The sequence below is a fragment of the Phlebotomus papatasi genome, chromosome 2 (assembly GCF_024763615.1).
Source record: "Phlebotomus papatasi isolate M1 chromosome 2, Ppap_2.1, whole genome shotgun sequence".
Lineage (NCBI taxonomy): Eukaryota > Metazoa > Arthropoda > Insecta > Diptera > Psychodidae > Phlebotomus > Phlebotomus papatasi.
The window spans coordinates 103,200,584-103,223,285 of NC_077223.1; the positions used below are offsets into that span (position 1 = coordinate 103,200,584).

At 33.3% G+C, this 22,702-nt stretch overlaps 1 protein-coding gene across 1 annotated transcript in view; it reads left to right on the plus strand.

The window, feature by feature from the left end:
* The window catches only part of LOC129800522 (uncharacterized), a 256,784-nt gene that overhangs the window by 3,102 nt on the left and 230,980 nt on the right, over window positions 1–22,702 (plus strand). Inside the window, exon 2 of the mRNA XM_055844976.1 lies at window positions 9,203–9,655. Coding sequence (XP_055700951.1) covers window positions 9,597–9,655 — 59 coding nt within the window. The 5' untranslated portion in view covers window positions 9,203–9,596. The remainder of the gene's footprint in view (window positions 1–9,202; window positions 9,656–22,702) is intronic.

The window sequence follows — 22,702 nt, forward strand, 5'->3', positions numbered from 1 at the left end:
TGCTCCACTGATAAACTTTGCACAAGAGGGAGATTTCCAGTAGAAACTGAGCATTACTCTTCATTTTGACAATAAACAATTGCATGCCACCTACAATCTTGTCGAAATTCAATGTCCCATTCATCCCCATTCGGGTGTCCCAAACATCCCCGCGTGTAATTTTGGTATTTAAAACCTTTATGTAAAAGACAAGAGCGTATAATTTCTGGAACTAACTCTGAAAAAATATTTTCCTAGATTACACTGCTACCTAATGACATAAAAAAGTTTTGATTATAAATCGCTGATATAAAATACAAAGAGGAAAACTGAGACGTCAAAATATACGATTTTTATCTATTTTTAAAAAAAATGTTCATAAAATTAAAACAATAAAACTGAGGATAACCATTCTTTTAATCAAGATACATCTTAATATTGCCTACGATTAAGTAGTGGTTAAATCCTATTTATTACAAAACTTAAGGAAAAAATCGCCTTGTCCCACAGTACTCCTGTCCAAAACCTCCCCGGTCTCCCCTACCGGAGCTATAAAAATGAATTAACGAGAGTTAGTCTTATATTCCTTAACCCTTTAACGACGAGACACTTTTTACGGACTGAAAATAAACAATAAAAATTAAACTGAGATATAATCAATGATATGTCTTACATCTAACCTTGGAAAGTCCAACAGAGTCTGATTCTGTGTATTTAGTGCTTCTATGAAAGATAGGAACAAAAATAGCCCAAAAATTTAAGTAATTTTTCTGACAAAACCAATGAATAATATTTTTCGCTTTAATGAAAAATATTAAGTATGAATATTGTAGTTTTTATTGCCAAAAGGGTTTTGCTTAAAACAAATTGAAAGTATGAAAAATAAATAAAATCAATTATGAATTTGAGAATTTAAGAATTCGCCATTTTTGAGCTTAAATATTTACTACATAGCAAATAGCTAGAGACTTGCAAAAAATATTCTAGATTCCTTCAACCTTCTACTTTACAATTATGTACAAACATAAGGAAAAAATAACTTTAGGTAGTCAGGAAAAATTATTTTCTTTATTGGACACCGGTGTTCCAATCGTCCTTAAAGGGTTAAATCCAATACTCGTATAATTTATACGAGACTAATTTTTTGTACTTTTAATCATCACTTATAAAGCACTTAATAAGTACTTAATTTAGCGAATTACTTTAATTTTAAAGAAGTTGCAGAATAACTACCAAATTCAACGCTAAATTCAAAATTTATGCTTGATTTATCCTGTCTTCCCCTACAGAGAAAGCTTTTTAATGCGAAAAATTGAATATTTAACGAATTTGGAAGGAAATCAAACAGCAAGTCCGTGAACTTCAATTCTACCCATTCTACCATTAAGAAGGCAATTTAATTATTTTATTGATATCCTGGGATGTCTTGGACGTCTTGCACGCTAGCCTTCAGTGGACTTCTCATCCAATTATCCATGATCTTCTCTCTACTGAATAATGGCTCAATTTAGTGTGAAGAGCTCTTAGATCTAGGTCATGACCTGAATTCACACGCAAGGAGTCATTAGAGATGATCTCTTTCTCAAACTTGTCCTTGACTCTGATCCACGAAAGAGCTCGATGGGAAAAGATTCATCTGTGGTCGAAGATTTTGTCTCTGGCATTTGATGAAGTGCATTCCCCGGTGATTTCCAATGAAATGAATTAACTGAGGCTGTCGAGAGAGGAGTGCTTGTCATGGAAGCGCGCCCCCACTCACGATACCCATCGGTTCAACCTAAAGAGAATTCCACCACGAATATGCGGCACCAACATACAGGAGGTATGTGAAAAAATTACACAGCTCAGTAAATATTATGTGAAATCGGGCTGTATTTTCAATTTCGAATGTTCGCTAAAGTCGGACTCTCAATTTTCGCTGGTTACTCACTTGGCGCGCGCACACCTTGCTGGGCTTCTCTCTTGGTCTCCGTGGGCTAATTTTCACATTTTCACCGGGAAATTTCTATTAATGTGAATTTTCTTGTGTTTCACGTGAATTTTTTGGTCGTGAATTTAGTGATCAAGGCTTTATTTGTTCAATAAAAATCAAGAAAGTGCTGAAATTTCAAAAAAAAAAAAAATCACACACTTTTTGGAGTGAATTGATGGTGTCAATTGAATCAATTTGAGCCCTGATTGATGGTTCGTGAACGTGAGAAGGCGCAAAGTAAACCAGGCAGTGAAACGTGGATTAGTCCCCAATTTTGTTGAAGTGAGTGAAATTTATGAATTTCGAAGGATGATTACTAATCATCGGCTGTGAATCCTCTCATTTCAATTAGCATTCACCTGAAGATATTGCCACAAAAAAATAAGCTTTTTAAAAATAAGACCCTCAAGCTCAAGTGAAGAAATTTCTATGCCACCCACAAATTATTTTTTTTTTAAATAAAAAAAGAGTGAATTGAATTTGAATGCTACCAAGTGCTCTTGAGGAATAAATTTTTGGTATAGAGATTTGCAGAGAAAAACCATTAAAAAATTCACTCTCTCCACTTGAATCATCTCTTAAATAATTTGCTAACACTTGTTTTTTGTTATCTTGTTTGTTGTTAAATAAAAAAAACTCTTTTTTCGTTTGATGAGACATTTTGAGGGTGCCCACTTTCGAAAAAAAAGAGCCGCAACACTATTAATTAGCAATTTGAGGCACATAAATAAATAAATTCCATTTTAATTTCTTAATGGGGTATCCAAGTGAATTGCCACAGTTTAACGAATTTCCACATAGCCAGCAAATATTTCTTGTAAGAAATACAACTTTTATATATAACAACTTCTTCGAACTAGCTTTTATTTTGCAATATCACGCACAATATAGCTCAAGTTATTTTATTTCCATCGACTTCACGTGCAGCCAATTTTCAGTGTCTGGCTGCACAAGAAAAAAAGTCAGAAAAGTACAGAAAAATACCATAATTCCAGTGTCCGAATTTCATAAAGTTCATCTCTTCAATTTAGAGAAAATACCATCAGTAAAAATTCTCCTGTGAATTGAGGTGAAAACAAGTGGTTACCTCAGGTGAAAATGATACCTAAAGGAATTCCTATGCTTAATGTTCCGTTGTGGATTAGCTCGTTGATGGATTTACTGGGTTAGTTTGTCATATTTTTCGTCAAGAGAGGCTCACACCTCAGTATTTTCTCACCTGTTGATTGACGGTGTTGGAACAACGGTGAATTCTTTTCTTTCAACAGTCATTCGACCTTCAATTTCCTGCCACACACTTTATTTTCGCGTGGCTCTTCTTTTCTTCACTCTATTTTAGTTCATTGAAATTTCTAACTCCTTCAGTTGCTTTGTAGGTGGAAAGCATCTTTTGTTTTCGGTTAATTCAAATTCAAATTATCTGTCTGTTTGACATTGAATTTCCTGTCATTTTGCTAGACGATTGTTTTCATTCAAATTACAGTAGAGTCTCTCAAATCTGAATCTCTCAAATTCGAACGCCGTTGGATTCAAAATGTCAATTGTGAGGTTATGTTAGAAAGTTCGTATTCTTCTTGGTGAATGAAAATCGTATTTATGTGCTTCTTCCTGAATGTTTACATACATTATGGTCGTGTAAAATGAAAAGGAAGTATTTTACCACTAAGGCTTGCAAGAAAGTACGGGAATTTGATTCAAAGTACATCTCACACAAATTTCGTTAGTTTTGAAAAAATCGTTCGAATTTGGGAAGTGAGAAATGTCAAAAATGCCCCCGAGCATTCGAATTTAGAAGACTCTACTGCCCAGCAACGAAAGTTCGCGATTTGTACAGTGTACGGCGTTAGCTAACATGTTAGCTAACGCCGTACACTGTACAAATCGCGAACTTTCGTTGCTGGGCTATTGTACAGTCAAATCGCAGCGAGCACAGTCAGCTGCAGGGGGGTGACATTAGCTCTGAAAAATGCGACCGGTTCTAGTGTATTTTTTCCCTGTTTTCGTAAACGTTTCACAAGATATCTCCAAAACTATGTAGGTTGTCAATTTAGGATTTTCGGTTGCCTCTTCGTTATTAAATTGACTTTTATTTTGTATTAGTATTTATTGCTAATTCAATCTACGATGACAGAAAACAGCTAATAAACTCAAAAGTTTTTTCGGCTCGTTAAAAACATATGGAAAACATAGGGAATGTCATGCCCCTGGTCAGCTGCAAAAAGCAGCGTTTTCAGCATATTAGGTGAGATTCTTAATAATCTCACCTACTATTTTTACTGAATCGATCAGCAAAAATATGCTTACTGGTCAGCAGTTCTCGAACAAAATGTGCTAACCAAATACATCGAACTAGCACTGGTTCGTGACACTGAGTGAGAGAAATCCGAAAAAGTTAAATTATTTTTTTAAATTATTTAAAATGTTTATATTACCCTGCAGTACTGATTCGAAATCGGTGTAAATATTATCCTTTTTAAGTGTATTAGGGGTTAAAGTTACCCTTTATCATGTTAATTTTACCCTTAAAAAGGTGTAAAATAAAATTAAAAAATGTTGATATATTTTTACATCTAAAAAGTGTTAAAATTATGATGAGAAAAAGTTAATCGCACCCCCATTTTTTCTCAGTGGAGTGTCGCTGTAAGGTTAGCAGAATTCAGCTGAAAGTTTTTAGCTGAATTAAAATCGGTTAGCATTTAATGCTCTTTGGGATATGAATTCCGCAAATTCGGTTTAATTTAAAATGCAGAGTCTGAATTAGAACCATTGTTTTCTGGTGCTTTCTCAATATTATCGGATTATATTAACTTCCTTGATAAATACCATTAGATTAAAAGAAATAGTTTTCTATAAATCTTTTTTTGTATTCTTTTTATGTTCATTAAAAATCTTTGATACCCGGTGATTTTAAATTAATTATGTTATGACAGACTATTTACTGTAATTTTGAGATTATCTAAATAGTTTACAATTTTTATCAAATATTATGATTTTTTTAAAATTATTTAAGTTTACTGATCTTTGTATTAGATAGATAGATAGATATTTATTTCATCATTAATGACTTAAATGGCTTATTTTATTAAAGTATTGATTTTTTTCTCTGTTTGGAATAGATTGCATTTCCCGTTAATTCAAATTATCTGTCAAATGTGACAGCAATTTTGCTGTCAAGATTCCGTACGTTATTTTTGAACTGTCTTTGGCAGGTCGGTGAAAAAGACGGCAAAATAAAATTACTTCTTGATTTTCCTAAAGTAGGGGCGAGTGGGGTAGTTTTGCATTGGGGCATCTTTGCAATAGGGTTTTTTCTCCTACTTTTAAATGGAGCTGAACCTTATAATTATTTTACCTTCACAATTGGTTTGTGGAGCTAAATTACATCACGGTAAGGTTCTGTTAGATTTAAAAGTAGGAGAGAAAGACCCTAGGTGTGACAGTTCCCCGTAAAATATATCCATTACTATCATTTCTTTGAATTCAAACACTGAGAAAAAACAGGGCTGCGATTAACTTTTTTTCCTCATAACTTTAACACTTTTTAGGTGTAAAAATATATCAACATTTTTTAATTTTAATTTTACACCTTTTTAAGGGTAAAAATAACATGAAAAAGGGTAACTTTAATCCCTAATACACCTAAAAAGCATATTACTTACACCGATTTCGGATCAATACTGCATGTTAAAATTAACATTTCCGGAATGTTATTTTAACTTTTTCGGATTTCTCTCATTCAGTGATGATATTTGCAGTCTTGCTAATTTCTATAGTGAAAATAATTTTGAGAAAAACAATCATCAGAATTGACAGAAAGTTTTCTGACATTCCAACGTTCAATTTAAATTTAAATTCAATTAAAATCAAGAGACAAGTGAAGTGATGGAAAAGTAAATTAAATAATTTTACACAATTATTATTGAGTAAGAAGATAACATGAAGAGTAATATTTCGTGTTTGGAAAATATTTTGTGCCTCTGAAAACAGAAAAAAAATATAATTGGTAGGCAAAAAGTAGAAAAGGCAGTTTGTGAGACGATTGGGAATCACATGGTGTACAACACAAGAATGGTATTTCTGTTCATGGCATTCAAGTTTTTCCTTTTCCACGCACAACACATCCAGATCATGTTGAAATTATTGGTTTTAAATACCTCGAGCAAGTGTAGAGAGATCATTTGGAATAATTGTCTTGACACTCTTTTGCCCAGAGAGACAATCCCCCCATCCAGTGTGGTCTTTAGATTCGGCACCAATTTTTATTTATTTAGATTGTGAGACTTTTCAAGTAATAATAACAACAAAAAAAATTGTCAAAAAGAACCGGAATGAATTTGGAGGCAAATCAAATTAGTATGAGTGCAAAAACAATTAAAAGTTTCACAATATAAAACATAAACTAATTAGTTTGTTGAATTTTTGTGCAAAGAATCGCTCTAGTGTAAATTTTATTACATAAAAGCGTCTTGTAATTTTTTTTATATCGCGAAATTTTTAACTTCTTTTGCTTACAGAGCCACAAAGAGAAAAAGCTTGTCTTTTAAAAAAATAGCATAAATGGAAATTGAGGAAAAACCCACATTTTTTCACTACTTATGTCTATTTGTATATTTATGGGTAGATTATCGATTCTAAACTCTACATATTAGAAGTTGGTTGGAGTTTCTCCGGCTTCTCGCTGGGATATCATAAATAACTTAAGGCAAATGCATATTTTGCCACTTCTTGCGATTTCACCCACAAGTCGTTCAAGTACGAATCAAATAGTTGAATATTAATTGATTGGGAGTACAAGAGTTGCCTTTAGTGGCAATTAACCAACACTTGTCCAAGTCGCAAAGCATTTTGTTGGGTGAAAGAGGGGCAACTCTGCTCTAAAGTGCAATTTTCACATTTAATGCACCTTGGCTATGCTGCCGGTTGAATTGAAAAGTGCTCTAGATTAGAGATTCTGGGTTTTATATACTTTTTAAGTTGATTTAGGAATAATCAGGAAGTAGTAGAAATTTCTCTTTTGTTTGATCATTCTATCAAAGATAATTTGAAAATAACGAACGTCACATTGACAGTAAAATTGTTGTCAAATTTGACAGATCATTTGCATCTAAACGGAAATTGTAATTGAAATTGTACAAATTACGTTTTCTGGAAAAAAAATCCTTTTTTCAATGCTTGAGATATATTCCAAATATCTGGAGGTTTAAATTTCTTAAAAATTTCTTAAATAAAATTTAAACTTTCAATGGTATTTTATATACAATCCATTACACCAAATCAAACCACTAATATATATAAGGATCTATTACCAAATTGAAAAAAGACTGTTTTTATTAATAGAAATTTTATCGAAAAGATTTTTAAAATGATGATCATTTTATAGAACGTATTTTTTTAAAGTTGGAAGCTGTTTAAAGGGTTTAAACGGTTTAAAGTGTGTCATAGGCATAGAGTTAATCCTTTCGGAATTATCGGGGACAGTTTTTAAACCTGAAATGCTTCATAAATAAATAAAAAAAAAATGAAATTTTGAGCCCTTTTTCGGAATCTTACAGAAAATACCAATACTAATCGACTTAGTTAAAGTACATTTCTCGTTAAGATAGAGAAAAGATGGCAAAGCATCCTAGCTTTGCGGAATGCTCGAATTCACGAGATAGAGCTCTTCGTGAATTAGTTTTTTGCATGATCTTTCGGTGCTTTCTGATCTACTAGAGATCAAATTGACTCATAAATCACTAAAGCATTTGAAAATCAATAAATCGGTGCTTAACCGATTCATTACCAATGAAGACCGATGCAGCCGAGTTCGAAATTTCAATACCTTTCCAAAAAATCCAAATTTATCCAAATCGGTTAGAAAATGAACCCTATGCTTTAATAATTCAAACTTGCGAATTTTCCGGTCTTACATCCGCAACAATTTTGAGAAAAGCCAAAAAACATGGTTTTATAGTGGATGGAGGGGATGTAGGGACATTTAAAAAAAACGTCTGGAGATATTATTTTTTATTGGGGGTCATCAAAAACCAGAAAATGATATCTTTCATCGTTTAAGCTCTAAGATGATGACAAGTTGAAAAAAGACGATCGAACTGCTCTCTCTTTAAGTTCGAGCAGTGAAATGGTCGTTGCTAAAGTTGTAGAAAGATTAATTTTCTATAAAAATAAATTTAATATTTTTTTTTACATTTTCAAGAGCAAAATGAGATATCCTACATCTGAGAAAATTTGCTTCAGCAGCTTTAGAAATGCCTCGAAAAGCACATTCTCAAGTTTTCATTCACATTCAAGTTTTCTGTGAGTTCGAAAAAGAAATAAATATACGTATTTGCCATACTTTTAAAAATATATAAAATCAGAGTTTTTTTTTAAAGGTATTTAACATTTTTTTCTGACAACTCTTTCTCTCTAATGCCTTTAGCATACCTTTAAGATCGATATAATTTCATAAAATCCAAATTCGCGTCCCTTTCTTTCTCGAAAGACTTGAATAAGTCTATCCAAGTCTTTCGGTCTCAAAATTGGATTACACATAATTGAATTTGTTATCACGTTCAAAACAAGAAGAAGAATCTGAAAAAGTGAAATAGATATATACAAAGCTTTTAAGAAAGAAAGGGATACGAATTTTGATTACATAAATTTTCTTGATCTAAAAGGTGTGCCAGAGCCATAATAAATAAAATAGTTATTCTTCTTCTTCTTGTATTTTACGTTGTGGCTGTCCAATAAGTTGACACAAAATTTTCTGTCAAATCTGTCAAATTAATTGAATTTAACGGAACACGAAAAACTAGAAATGCATACAAAAAACAAAGTGTTTCAACTCTGGTGTAAAAAAAAATCAGATAGGAAAATTAATAAAAGCTCAGTGGAGTTTCCTGGATTTAAAATTCATATATTTATGTAGCTGGACAATGTAGCAATTAAAATTATAATGTAGTGAAGCGTATCTTTATCGCAAAAAGCATCATTAGACTGAGAATAATGGGAAATAAATTTTAGGACAAATTGACGAAGTGGCAATAAAAGAAATTTCGAAATCTTGCAATTTGCCACCAAATTGAATGGGAGATGATTTGAGATGAGAGTACAAATTGATTTATGTTCATAAAATTGTTAAATTACTATTTTGTGATTTTTTTTCACTCATAACAAAAAAAAACCCCTTGCATAAGGTGCAAAAAATATTTCATTATGCAAAATTAATCATTAAAGGAGTGACATTTTTTGTTAAATTTTCTTTTTCAGGTAACTCCGTAGAATCATTTGTGAACTGCAGATAATGATTTTATGTGATGACTTCAGTTGAGGAGATAGAGCTTTGTGAATTGATTTGAGAAAATTGGGAAATTGTGTGGTTAGTTTAAAATTTAACAACTCTCAAGTAAATTGAGTGAGGTGAGTGTTAAGTGTATAAAAGGTATAAAGAAAAAGAAGTGGGAGATATAAAAAAAGAGTGAAGAAAGTGTTAAAGAAGTGTGGTGCAAAATTTCTCTAATTCGTGTGCTAGTGCCAATTATTTGGAGCAAAAATTGAGGGGGAAAGCTACAGTGGTGAAGAAGACGTTGGAGGAATTTTCTGCAGCAATTTGGGGCGGAAAGTTTGGTCGCGCATTGGAAAATTCTTCTCCAGCTGCTTCAACATGATGTCACTGTATCGTACGATAAAAACTGGCACATACAAAAGGAGACGGGAAAGAAGGTGAGTCAAAATAACTTTTTCTTTTATCTCCGGGCTTGGCCAAACACCTGAAGAATGGCAAAGAGAATCACTCACAAAATGATTTATCTCCACTCATTTTCTCCCAAAATGCAATTTCTGTGTAACTCCAAAGCGATGTCTTTTGATGGAGAGGAGATCCTTTGTCAAAATCATCCAAAATGTCAATGAACGATACATTTTTTTCCCGCCAAAAAATTCCGGGTAAAACACCTTCCATCGCAATATTTCTTCCATGAGTCATTGACTTCACAGTGGGTGGCTTAATTGTCTCATATTCCCTGGAGGGAATCGACTTTGAGTATTTGCGATTCTCAGTTTATTTAGATAGTTTCTTTTTTTTGCGCGGGAATGTCCATCGTGGTTATTTTCACACCTCTTTTTCACACTGAAGAAGGTCTCGTGGTTTTACATGCAAATTAATTTGGCTGAGAGGGTGTAAAATATAAAAAGAATCATTGGAAAAAGGTCAAGAATAGAGATCCGAAAACGGCAAATAGCTCAAGATTGTTAGGACTAGTGAGAAAATATTTACACGATTTTTATGGCTGATTCTGAAATGGTTTGCGTAGTTTATTGGCGTTTAGGTGCAACAAAATTGAGCACTTAAATCATTGGGGGAGTATTAAGCAAACAATAAATAAATAAGAATATTTTGAAGTCTATTGAGATGAATATTTAATAAATAAATATAATAGGTTATGCTACAAAGTGAGGTTATATTGAAAATGACTTAACCTAGAAACGTTTACTTATTTGGTGCGATTGCAATTTCTTAATTTTTCATGTTCAAACAACTTAATGCTTTTGGGTCATTTCTCTTTAAGTTTTGCTAAACTTTTATTATTTTTTTTGTTTTTGTTGGCTAACAGTACCAGAAGAGGAGCTTTTTGTCCAACGCTCAATAGAGTGAGCGAGATGTCTAGATTTATATCTCCTTCACTCTCACTGAAATGTCAAAAATATGTTTACAAAACAAAAGTTATTGTGTCATGGGCATTACAATCGTTTTGCTCGGAAGGTTAGGTATCAGCACCAAGACGATGGTGGACAATTATGCTCGGGCTACTCGGGTCGTATCCTTATACACTGAAATATGTTTTTTCGTATATTTCTAAAGGAATCTTTATTTTACTTTAAATTAATTTAGTTGAAGCACAGTTGTCTTTAAAAATATGCGAACTATAATGTTTTCAATTTAACCTCAATACAGCCCCACCTTTCTTTATTTTTCTTTAACCTCATTTTATTTTATAATTTTTTTTCTATCTGAGAACTTGTCCTCAGTTTCGAGTTTTCTAATCTTATTAGAAGCTACTTCTCTATGTAAGCTATGTAAGGTTATGTTTGTCGGTTGGGCATAACCTCAAAAAGTTGAAAATACTCAAACTTAAACCTTCATAATCTCTGATATATTTCTCCATCTGTTCATATTTGTTAACAATTTAAAAAAACGATTTCGTAATTATTTTTCACGACTCGATATACATTTTTAATATCATTTCTCAAAAACTTAACCTGAAATTTTTCAAACGGACAAATACTGTTTGAATCTCAGATCCTTGTTTTTGTATTATGAAATTCTAATAAATATTCGTGCAATATTCCACGCTACCCTAGAATACTTTACCTTAACCTAATAATCACTAAAGATGTTATGTTTTTAATTTAATAACCATAACCTCAAATGATGACAAATCTTAAAAGATAAGGCGTAAGAATTAATGACAAATTAGTAATATTGGTCTTCGGGACTGGTACTGAGGTCATTTGAAAGTAAACACCGGAAAAATCCTCAACCTGAGGCTTATTGTGTCGTTTTACACTGCCACGTCACTATACTCTGTCATGTCAATTGCCTATCTCTCTGACTCAATGTCAGATGGGACTTGTGCAAGTGAAAGCTTGCTCTGTTGGGAATTTTCTGAATAAGAATTTAAAATAGGATATTCCACAGCAATATGAACTTTGTTTCACTAAACATAGCCTTAAAATCTATTCAAACTTTAAATATTTTGATTATTCTTCCTAACTTGTTGATTTAACTACGAAATTAGTGGAATAATCCTCTTGGATTAACATAACCTTAAAATTGAAACTCAAAAGTTATTTACTGCGACATTTTAGAATCTATTTTAGTTAGTCTTGCATTTAATTAATAATTTAATATTTTTATTGTTAGTGCTAAAAGAAAAAGCAGTGTATAATCCGACTTAAAAAATGGTCTTGATAAAAGATGGTAATTGTCTCAAAATAACCTTAAAAGTTAAAGTGGGATTATCAATATATAGACCTATTTTAATTTGAATAGTAAGAAAATGAGTCCAGTAACTTCAATTTAAACTGAATGCAACATGTCAGAATACTAATAGGTTCTCGGATAAATTTTAGAATGAAAGCTTTTGATGAAGTTAGGATTTTTCCGTGATCACATCTTTCTGAGGTTAGAATTATATAAGCTTTGAAATAGAAGAAACAGGAAAGGGCTGTATGGCTTCGCACATACTCTGGCTTCGAACACCTCATATGTTTCCCATACCTCGGTAATATATACATATTAGTATCTAATTTTAATAACATATTTCTTGAAAAAGTGTTCGAAGCCAGAGTATGAGCGAAACCTGAAAGCCTTCCCTTGACAAGAACAATAATATGTTTTTTTGTTAAAATGGATCGGGTATAAATATGTATTGATATTGTTGTTACACAAAGTAATTTAAATTGAAAATACAGTCGAGTTCCTCAAATATGAACTTTTTAAATATGAATGACGCGACGGTTGAATTCAAAATGGAAAATTTGAGGTTATGTCAAGAAAATTTTGCGTAGAGACTGAACTAGCGCAATTTTTCTCTGGTGCTTCCTCAATATTATCGTATTATATTCACTGTCTCAACAAATTCCATTTATTTTACAATAAATTACATATTGTCAAAAGTAATTTTTTCTTAATTTAATGAAAGTGCATTTTTGATCAATTCTGTAACGGTTTTGAAAATATTCTTCAAATTTGAGGAGTAAGACATGTCATCTGAGAGTATTACAGTAGTCTAGTAGACTCTTCGATATCCGGCTGACTGGGGAACAAAATGACATTTAGGTTTTTTGAATGATCAACGGTTTTTCTATTTTGTGCAGTGTGAATTTATTTTCTGTCTGACAAAGAAAAAGAGAATTTTCTTCATGGTGTGCTTATGTTTCATTTTTTATCACAATTATGTATTAAAAACTTCGATACAATGTTAATAATACTTTAATTCACTCTGGACAAACTTCATGTTTAGTGAAAATAATTTTGAATATATCAACCGCCAGTGTTTGGCAGCTGTCACCCGGATATCGAAGTGCTGGATATCGAAGAGTCTACTGTACATGATATTTCTGCAAATTTGAAGAACTCTACCTACAGTATACGTGCTTTTATAAGGTTAGAATTACCATAACCTCACTTTTTGAATTGTTTCTGTCTGAAAGAGGATAACAAAGTTTTAACCACAAACTTTTTAACCCTTTTCTTTTTGAGATCTCTTAGCAAACACAAAATTGCAAGAATTTTAATATGATAACCTTATTTGTCTCGGTTGAAAATTGAATTTTGAGGTCCTATTGAGAGGTTCGATCATAAATTGTTGTAGGGTTTCTGATGGAATTTTTGGCTGATCGGCGTCTAAAATACCTTGGGGCAAATCCTAAGTGGTTTTAGAAGTTAAGAAAAAAAAAGAACAGAATTGCGCTGGAATTTCAATTTGTGGGAATTTTGCATGATTTTCATCATCACTGACTGTTCCATTTCTGCTCATTCGTTGATCTTGTCCGATGGTTTATCTCTTTGGTCATTTGTTAGAACATCACCCTCATTTATTGTTTTATCCTCACCTTTAGTCATCTCGCATGCGGTGCTAAATATAATTCTGGCATTGTACAACTTTTTGGCGTAAATCCGAGTGAGACGAGACACTTCATTTATAGTTATTAGATGGCTTAGCGATAAGGATGATGCTGTGAGAGAATAGTTGTTAGCACTTGTCCGTTTATTATCCCAATTGAAATGTCTTCGTCTCTGCATTCAGGTGAGGACGTGCCTTCTTGCTTTTTCAGATCATTCGTCATTTTTTGCCCATGCTGGAAGATGCTAATTCCATGCGACAGAAGAAATAACCATGTTTAATGTGAATGATAGTTTGGCTTGGGATTAAATTAATTTCTCATTGTGCACTATCTTAGCCATGTTCCTATGGTCTGGCAATTTTAGTTCCTTCGCTCAGTCACATTGCTGGAAGATTTTTTTCACCTGCAATGCATCTAGCTAAGAAAATCTTTTTTTTTCTCTCTAGTGTTTCTGTTGCTTAGTGAACAATATCAGAAAAGCCACTAATAAAAACTGCGTGATGTGCACAAGAGATATTAACAAAGAGAAACTATTTTCCATAAAACACTCTTTCTTTTTTTCTTGCTCTCCTCTTGGGCACAAGAAAAAATATATACATTTTTTTTAATTACTTAGAGTTGATGTGTGAGCTATTTAATTTTTCTACACGCTTCAATTGTGCATCAAGCATCATTTAAATGAAAACAAGATGAAATTGTGAACAAATTTCATTGTCAAGATTTCTCATTTATATAGACTTCTTTTTGCCCAGACGTATACTTAAAGATATTGACGATGTCATGTGGCTCTTTCCAAGAAAATTAATTACAACCTTCACCCACCATCTTGTGACAAAAGTATTTCAACTTTTATAATTGAATTATAAAAATGTTTATTTAATCCATGTTGAATAGGATAATTGGGAATATTCTCGAAGTAACTTCAGCCATGGAATGCAACTCTGGAAATATTTCTCTATGCATTACATGTTCAATTTTTAAAGACGGTATTTAAAGCACTCTTGAGGAATGCGAAACTACTATATTTACCAATTTTTATTGCTCGAACTCATAAAGAGAGCAATATATAATGTCTTTACCCATCAAGGCGTCATATTTTGACATAATTTTTAAAATATAAATTTTTTGTGCAATGATTGTTGTTTGTTTTCCGTTTTTTCATTTGTTTTATGTTTTTTGGAAGGCCAAACATTTAAGAATAACGACTTTGGGATTTTGGAATATCGGCTTCCGTTATAGTGTAGGGGAAGTGCTCATAATTTGGGACAGGGTGCATATCGCTCATTGGAAATTACAAGGGGCCAACTCACTTTTTGGCGATTTTGAGGTTTTAATGCACTCAGACAGAGAATTTAATAAAATTTCAGATGATATGAATCATTAAATTTTGTAATTACAAAAGTTTTTCAAAATTTTACTCTTTATGATTGCTTGCGCGGTTTTGTTTAAAGTCAAGGGGTACAAAATAGATTTATCGTTCAAATTTTTGTAAAGCAAGGGACTAACTCAAACCAGTTCATCCCGTGTCATTCTAATTTTATAAAAATTTGCGCATCATTTAGAATAACAAAGAGCTAACTCATAAAAAAAAACATATTTTGAAAGGTAAAAATATTTATGTTTCGATGTTTATGATCATGCTCATACAAATAGAAAAGAATTAAATTGTTTTTATTAACATACTTAATTGAGATAATTATTTATACAAAGTTGAATCTTTCATGCTGTCTTCTGAAAAATGGCTCAGATTGAGTTGGTCCCTTGTAATTTCCAAGGAGCGATATAAACAACAATGTTCTAATTTTAAAGTGCAATATTTTCAAAACAAATTTAAGTTTTTAGTTAATTCCTTTTCAGAGTGTTGTGTGGTACCTTGACAAGCATTTTAGCGTATTTTCTTTTTCTAAAATTAATCTCAATGCTTTTAAAAATGAATAAAAATATAGAGCTGAATTTGACTGTAATTTTGGACACTTTGTTTGTAATTTCGGACACCTAATGCGCCTCAATAGGATGCTCATTCATTTATATTTCAAGAACCTGTCTTACCAAGTCTTCTTGTTTATGAGAAGGAACCATAGAATGTTCCAAGGAGCCCGGAAACTTTCCATAAAATTCATTAAAGAGAGATGACTTCGGCACTTGAAGTACGCGCGGATTCACGCATTCCCTTGCCTTTGCAGAACTCTTTTAAGGCTTTTTGCAGTGCATCTCGTTTGTAGAAATGATGATCCTTTGTTTATTCAGGCAATTTAACAATATAGTCATCACAAAAGCTAAAAATTTCGATGAAAGACACCTGTCCGAAATAGCAAACATCACCTAATAAATGAATCTTTGATGAAATTGTCCATTTTCCCCAAGAAACGTATTTTTTTCACACAAAACACTTTATTTCAAATGAACAAATCACTATTAATGTGACTTAACACTATATTCAGTGGTTTTTTAACAACATTACTTAAAAATATTGAAGAAAAATAATTAGTACTCCACCACATCTAAATAAGATTGAAGTAAACAAAATGTTCTGTTACACTTCTCGTAAGAAGCTGCTCTCATTGAAGTTTCAGCAAATGAATTTTAATTCAAATTATATTCAAAATTTAACATTAGTGTTAATATCTTCTAAAAAGAATAAATATTAGATGAGTTCATATATTCTGTCAGTAGAAGAGGTCGAAAGTTTGGAGTGGTATATCTCAGCTCCTGATGAACATAATTGGATGGGTGAACTATTGTTGGAAAGCTTGGTTCATTAGCTTTCAGAATCTGGTATATGTAATTGGCTATGGGTAAATCATGGTCATCCAGAACCATTTATGTCGAAGAAGACACTTTTTGCAGCGTCATTTTTGACCATCTACTGCTGGGACCAGGAGTGAACCACAATTCTCGTACTTGAACTGTTCGTTAGAGGAACTCAAATGGTACAATTTGTTGAAGAAACTTTTTTTTTGGACATCTTACTTTTTTTTATTCATCGACTTTGCAAGAATTTTAAAATGTTAAACGCAAGGAAAAAATTACTGAAATTCTAAAAGAGTGGTCTCTGGAGGGGAAGGATAGACGTGGGGATGAAATTGATGTGATATTTGGATTCCTTGGATCAACTTATGGGGGAGTACTTAGAACATTCCAAGTCGATATCTTTATTAGTTTGTCCAGAAAATGAGATAGAAGGATTTCTGTCATTTTTTTCTATGCGTGTAAAATGTTAAAATTCTTGCAAAAGTCGATGAATAAAAAAAAGTAAGATGTCCAAAAAAATAGTTTCTTCTACAAATTATACCCTTTGAGTTCCTCTAACGAACAGTCCAAGTGCGAGAATTGTGGGTCACTCCTGGTCCCAGCAGTAGATGGTCAAAAATGACGCTGCAAAAAGTGTCTTCTTCGACATAAATGGTTCTGGATGACCATGGTTTACTCATAGCAGACTACATATACCAGATTCTAAAAGCTAATGAGCCAGGCTTTCCAACAATAGTTCACCCATCCAATTATGTTCATCAGGAGCTGAGATATACTACTCCAAACTTTCGACCTCTTCTACTGACAGAATATATGAACTCATCTAATATTTAGATAGAATACATTACTCATTAAATATTACAGGAAAATCCCAAATGTTAATCAATTTATTTGTGGTGTCCAAAATTACAAGCTGTCCCAAATTACAAGCAGTTATCCTATTTAACTAAAATAATGCATATTCAAAAATGTATAGTAGTGCTATTTAAATGAAAAATGAAAATGTTTTTCAGAACTTTACTGTTCTCAAGGGCTTCTGCATTATCGACTTTTTTCTGGGTTGGTTTCTTTCTCGACTCTTTTCCTAAGTTTTTGTTGTATTCCAAAACCACCAAACAATCGTGACAGGAACCAAAACGAACAAAAGTCGATAACACAAAGACATAAGAACAGCTTATGTACTAAAACAGATCAGGAGCAGGATTTTCCATTTTCATTTTCATTGGAATAGCACCATAATATAATAGATATTTATTTTATTTTCCAAAAAAAATAAACAATGAATATGAAGATGAGAATATTACCACGAAAATTTTCTACAACCCAAAACATTTTAAAAAGGGCTTTTCTTGGTAGAAAGTATAAAAATACGAATTTAATTTGGGAAAATGACAAATTTAAACCTAATCTTGATTAATCAGATAGATTTCGTGAGATGAATGTTGACTGAAGACTGCAAGAAGATGTTTTCCGTTATTTTCTTGAAGAAAATAATGGATAATTAACCAGAAATTAGATGCAAAATGCTTTTTCGAGTCTGAAGAGCTTTTCAGTCAAAGCTTACGAAAATTCAATAGTAAACCGATTTTGATTATTTTGGGAAATACACAAGTGTTTAATAGATATATGTTTTCGAGGAATTTAATATTTGTGCACGAGCGGCCATCGCCGTCTTAGCGTTGGTAACCAATCTCTAGAGTAAATCGGTGGAAAATTCTTTCTCAGATTGTAATGAGCCATGTGCGTCATAAAATAAACACAATATAACAAAGGATTTACGTTTTTATAAACCGGTATGCACTCTTTAAATTAATTAAAATAGTGTAGTGGAAAGTTATCTCCCTTCGAACGTTCATGCCTTCGAATGTTAATTTCTTTTGTTTTTCATAAGAGATTTACACTAAATTATCAAGGAATTATCAACAATTGATGATAAGCTAACTAATATTTAATAAAAATGTGTAAGTCTCTTAGGAAAACTAAAAGAAAATTCACATTATTTGAAGGCATGAACGTTCAAAGGGAGAGTACTTTCCCCTATCAAAATGCACGAACTCTTATGAATTCGTGTATACTGTGATTTTTCCTTTGCCATTGTTTTTAAATGATCATATTTCAAGCATTATTTGTGGAGCTCAGAGGCAAAATGACACATATCCTATGCTTTAGCCATAGGATATGTGTCATTTTGCCTCTGAGCTACACATTTAAGAATGCGAAATTTCTGTATTTACTAATTTTTCCCTATGTAATTTACACATTCTTGAATTAATAGGTAAATGAGGAAATAGATTGTTTGGGAAAGGTGAATACTTCTTGAGGATTTCGTTTAAATGAACCGTGTTTTGATTGGTAAAGTGCAAGGTCGTGACGAAAATCAATTCCTCAAAAATTGTTACACTAATCTCAAGTCGATTTCTATTTTTTTTTCTCAATACACTGCAAAATTTCTCTAAATAATTCATCCATTATTTCAAATATTAACGCATACATATTTTTTCTCTCCTAACTAATTTGTGATGGGCGGTGAAGAGTGAAAAAAGTGTTATTTCTCAATTGGATAGTTATAAAATACAAACAGACGGTGCCTTCTGGTCGACGCAATATTTTGGTTGTTCACTTTACAATGTTTGTGAATTGAAGAAATCAATTTGGATGGTGAATTGATGGGACGTCATGAAAATTGCTTTTCTCTTCATCCCAGAGAGAATCAATCGTGCGATTGAGATGAGATGGTTCAATTGAATGTTTTTTTTCGATATATCTCTTCCATCATTAATCTATTCTTGCACCATGATTCACGATGTTGAAGAGAGACGATAGCTTTTTGTGTGATTGCACAGATGGTTTCTGTTGAGGGATGTTTTCTTGTGATTTAAATATAAAAATGTCCAAGGGGTAGTTGTGCTGCAGAAAAAAATCGGGGTTATAGTGACATTTTTGAAAACTGTCACTTTGACAGGAAATTTTACTGTCATGTGGTTGTCAATTTTAAAAGTTCTTAAACGGTTAATTGGAAAACAGTTTTCAGGACAGTGTCCACTACTTTCTTTCATCGTCTGAAGTGTTCTTTCATCTTTGTTCTTTCAAGCTCACTTTTTAGTAGCTTTTTAAGCATCCTTTCAGCTTTAATTCGCTGTATGTATATTAGCCAGCTAATTTGGCGTGCTCTGATGGTGGACATAATGTCTAGTTCCTCATAAAGGAGCTCTAGCTCATGGTTCGTCTAGATTCGGTACTCTCTAACTAACTGTTTCCCGCACTGAGCCATAGATTCTTCTCAGTGTTCGTCTCTGGAAGATCAATAGCGATTGCTCTTCAGCTTGGGTTATCGGTACTACTTCTACACCATCATAAGTGAAAAAGGGTCTCACTGTGGTTTTTTTTTATAGTACGGTAACTGCGGGTGACTGACCCCTGCGGGTGACTTTGACGCCCACCTGTTCGTAAGGTTTTCTTCACTTTTAGAACTTAAGGATGGTCTTTACCGACCCGATCTACCATGTATGATCGGTGAAAACCGTTCTTAAACATTAAAATTAAAAAAAAGATAACGAACAGGAATATTGTTGATAGAGCATGGTACATGGGAGGACCTATTCCCTGCTGCAATCCGCTCATTTACCTCCATCTTCACACTGTTGTCAGAACTCACCGTGGATTCGGAATATTTGAAGCTTTTGACGATCTTAAAGTTCTACGAATGGGCCGTTAGATTCTGGTGGTATCTTGACTCTCTTCGTCTTTTACTCGTTGAATTTGAGTCCTATCTTTTCCGCGGAAGTGGCTAATTTGAGGAACGTCTCCTTCACCGCTATTGTGTTCCGAATTCCGACCCATGACATTGATATCATTCGCATACGCAGAAAGTTGTAACGACTTATAGAGAATACATGATCGTTGGTTGTAACCTAAAGATTCTAATAACATGTTCTAGGACGAGATTAAAGAGAACAGGCGACAGCGCATTAAAAGAATTGACACTGTAAGTTAAATGTCAAAAATTCAGTAAACAACGCAATAATTTAAAAATTTAAAAATAATCTAATTTCTCACGTATAGAGAGGAAGGAAGAGACTAAGTTGTATTCCAAAAGTGATCCTTGATGATTAGGGACTAGGGACATCTTCCCGGGTAAAATCCGATTTCCTAATGCGTCCTAATGGTTGGGTCTAGTGGGGTCTCTATCTTCAGAGTATCAGATGTAACAGAATCCACGAGAATCTTAACGAGGAGACGTCGACAAGCAAAATCGAAAGTAACACGCATAGTGTTAAGGGTGTTAAGGTGTCCAAACATGAGGACATCCAAGTGTGTAGGACATCATCAACTCTTGTAGAATTATATATGACAAGGCTCTTCATTCGACGTTACGGTGCCTTTAGAAATCATAACGAAAACGCGACCTCCAGCATGAGGAGGCCTCTATCCCCCTTATCAATACCCATGAACCCGAGCACCTAGGAAGTAAGCCTTATGTACTAGACGCATTTACGATTTAAACCGAGAGACGGCTTAATCAGTATTATTTTGATTATAATTACGTTTACCCGTCTCTCGGCTTAAGTCATAAGTCTTTATAGGGCTTTAGTAAGAACGCCTTATGACCTAGACTCATTTACAACTAAAGTCCAGAGACGACTAAACTCGTTCATAGCCTAGTCAGTTCCTGACACACTACAAACGATGATTAGCATTCACTGATATACACAAAACAAAGCTTTTGTGATAAACGAGCTTAGTCGTCTCTGGACTTAAGTCATAAGTGTGTCTAGCACATTATGGCCTGTTAAGTAGTAAGTGGTTTGGACGAAGCTTTCGGATAATTTCCCACGAAGCGCAGAAATAGTCACGACGAAGAATGATCCCGAAGTATAGAAAACGAAAACAGGTACAGGTTTTATCCTTGTATGACTCACAAACCTCAATAGGAAGCGGAAACAATGAGGCTATTTACACCGCCGCATTAGATTGGGATTGAACTGTTCCAAAATCGGATTTCAGATCATTAAGTCTCAATCTAAGTCGCAATCTAAAGGGTTTCATTGAGGTCATTTAGACTGTCGCATTAGATTCAGATTGAATTGTCCCAAAATCCGATTTTGGAACAATTCAATCTCAATCCAATGCGGCAGTGTAAATGGCCTCAATGATTATGGCAGCTATCTAAATGAGAAGGACGACTGGGATCAATTGGTAACGTTAGACACTGGGCTGCGCTACAGAATTCTTGAAGCTCGAGGAGGCAGGATTGAGTATACTAACAGTTTTTAATCATCACTCATTAAATGGCTTATTTTGTTGCCTTTTCTGTATTTTTGTATTATAATTGAGTTGTTAGGATCAAAAAGAGTCTATCGTCTTTTGCTTTGAGTGATCAGTTATTTAGAATTTCATTCCTTGGGAGAATCCTTCGGGGGCAAGGGGGGCTTTATATAGTTACTCGGGGGCTTTATAGCCTATTTTAACTCTTTCGCGTCTTTAGGGTCATATATGACCCGGGGAAAAAAGTTTCTTTTTGGCTATTTACATTAATTTAAATCTAACTGGAGTCTTGAGAAAATGAGCCAAGAATCTTACATCCTTCTATTATGATGTCGTGCACGAACAGATAGATTTCAATTAATGTAAATACCCAAAAAAAACTTTTTTCCCCGAGTCATGACATTACCCTAAAGACGCGAAAGAGTTAAGGGTCTAAGTTGAAGTTTCCCGTACTCCCCTGCAACCTGACTCTCTTCATTTATTTTACATGTCATATGTGTTGCTCACATGAATTATAAACTTAATATGAAAAATTGTCTTTCTAATGCAAAACACCTTTGAAATCGCAATAAATGCTGTCTTGTGTCAAATTAGTTCTTCAAACGTCTGTTTTCCCTGTGATAAAAGTGTCACATCTTTGCGTAACTCTTCCTAAAATACAAATTTGACAAGAATTTTCACTGTCAGAAAGCTGTCACAGGTGCCATTAATATCTTTCAGCGGTTACAAACCCCTTGACCATCAAGAGATCCAGTCAAAAGTATGCAATTTGGTCTGATGGCAAAATTTTGCAAATCATTCTTGCACAAAATAACATATTCAATTGAGAGATCTATTCATGGTACTTCCACTGGACCTCAGTGTCTGGTGCGAAGATGAGCAAAAATCCATCCTTCCATTTGCATTAGAGGTGGCTGTTGGTCTGGTGTGGTGCAAAAAATATGATGAATAATTGTGGTTTATAAATAATGCGTTAAACAGGAGGGAATGTTAGGGGAGCATCAACAACAATGTGAATCTCCTCCAATACTCTATTTATTGCTGAAGGATTATTCTTTTCTTTGGTACACCTCTTCACTTATTGGTGTTCTTTTCAACACCGGAGGATCTCTGGGTGGTCAGAGT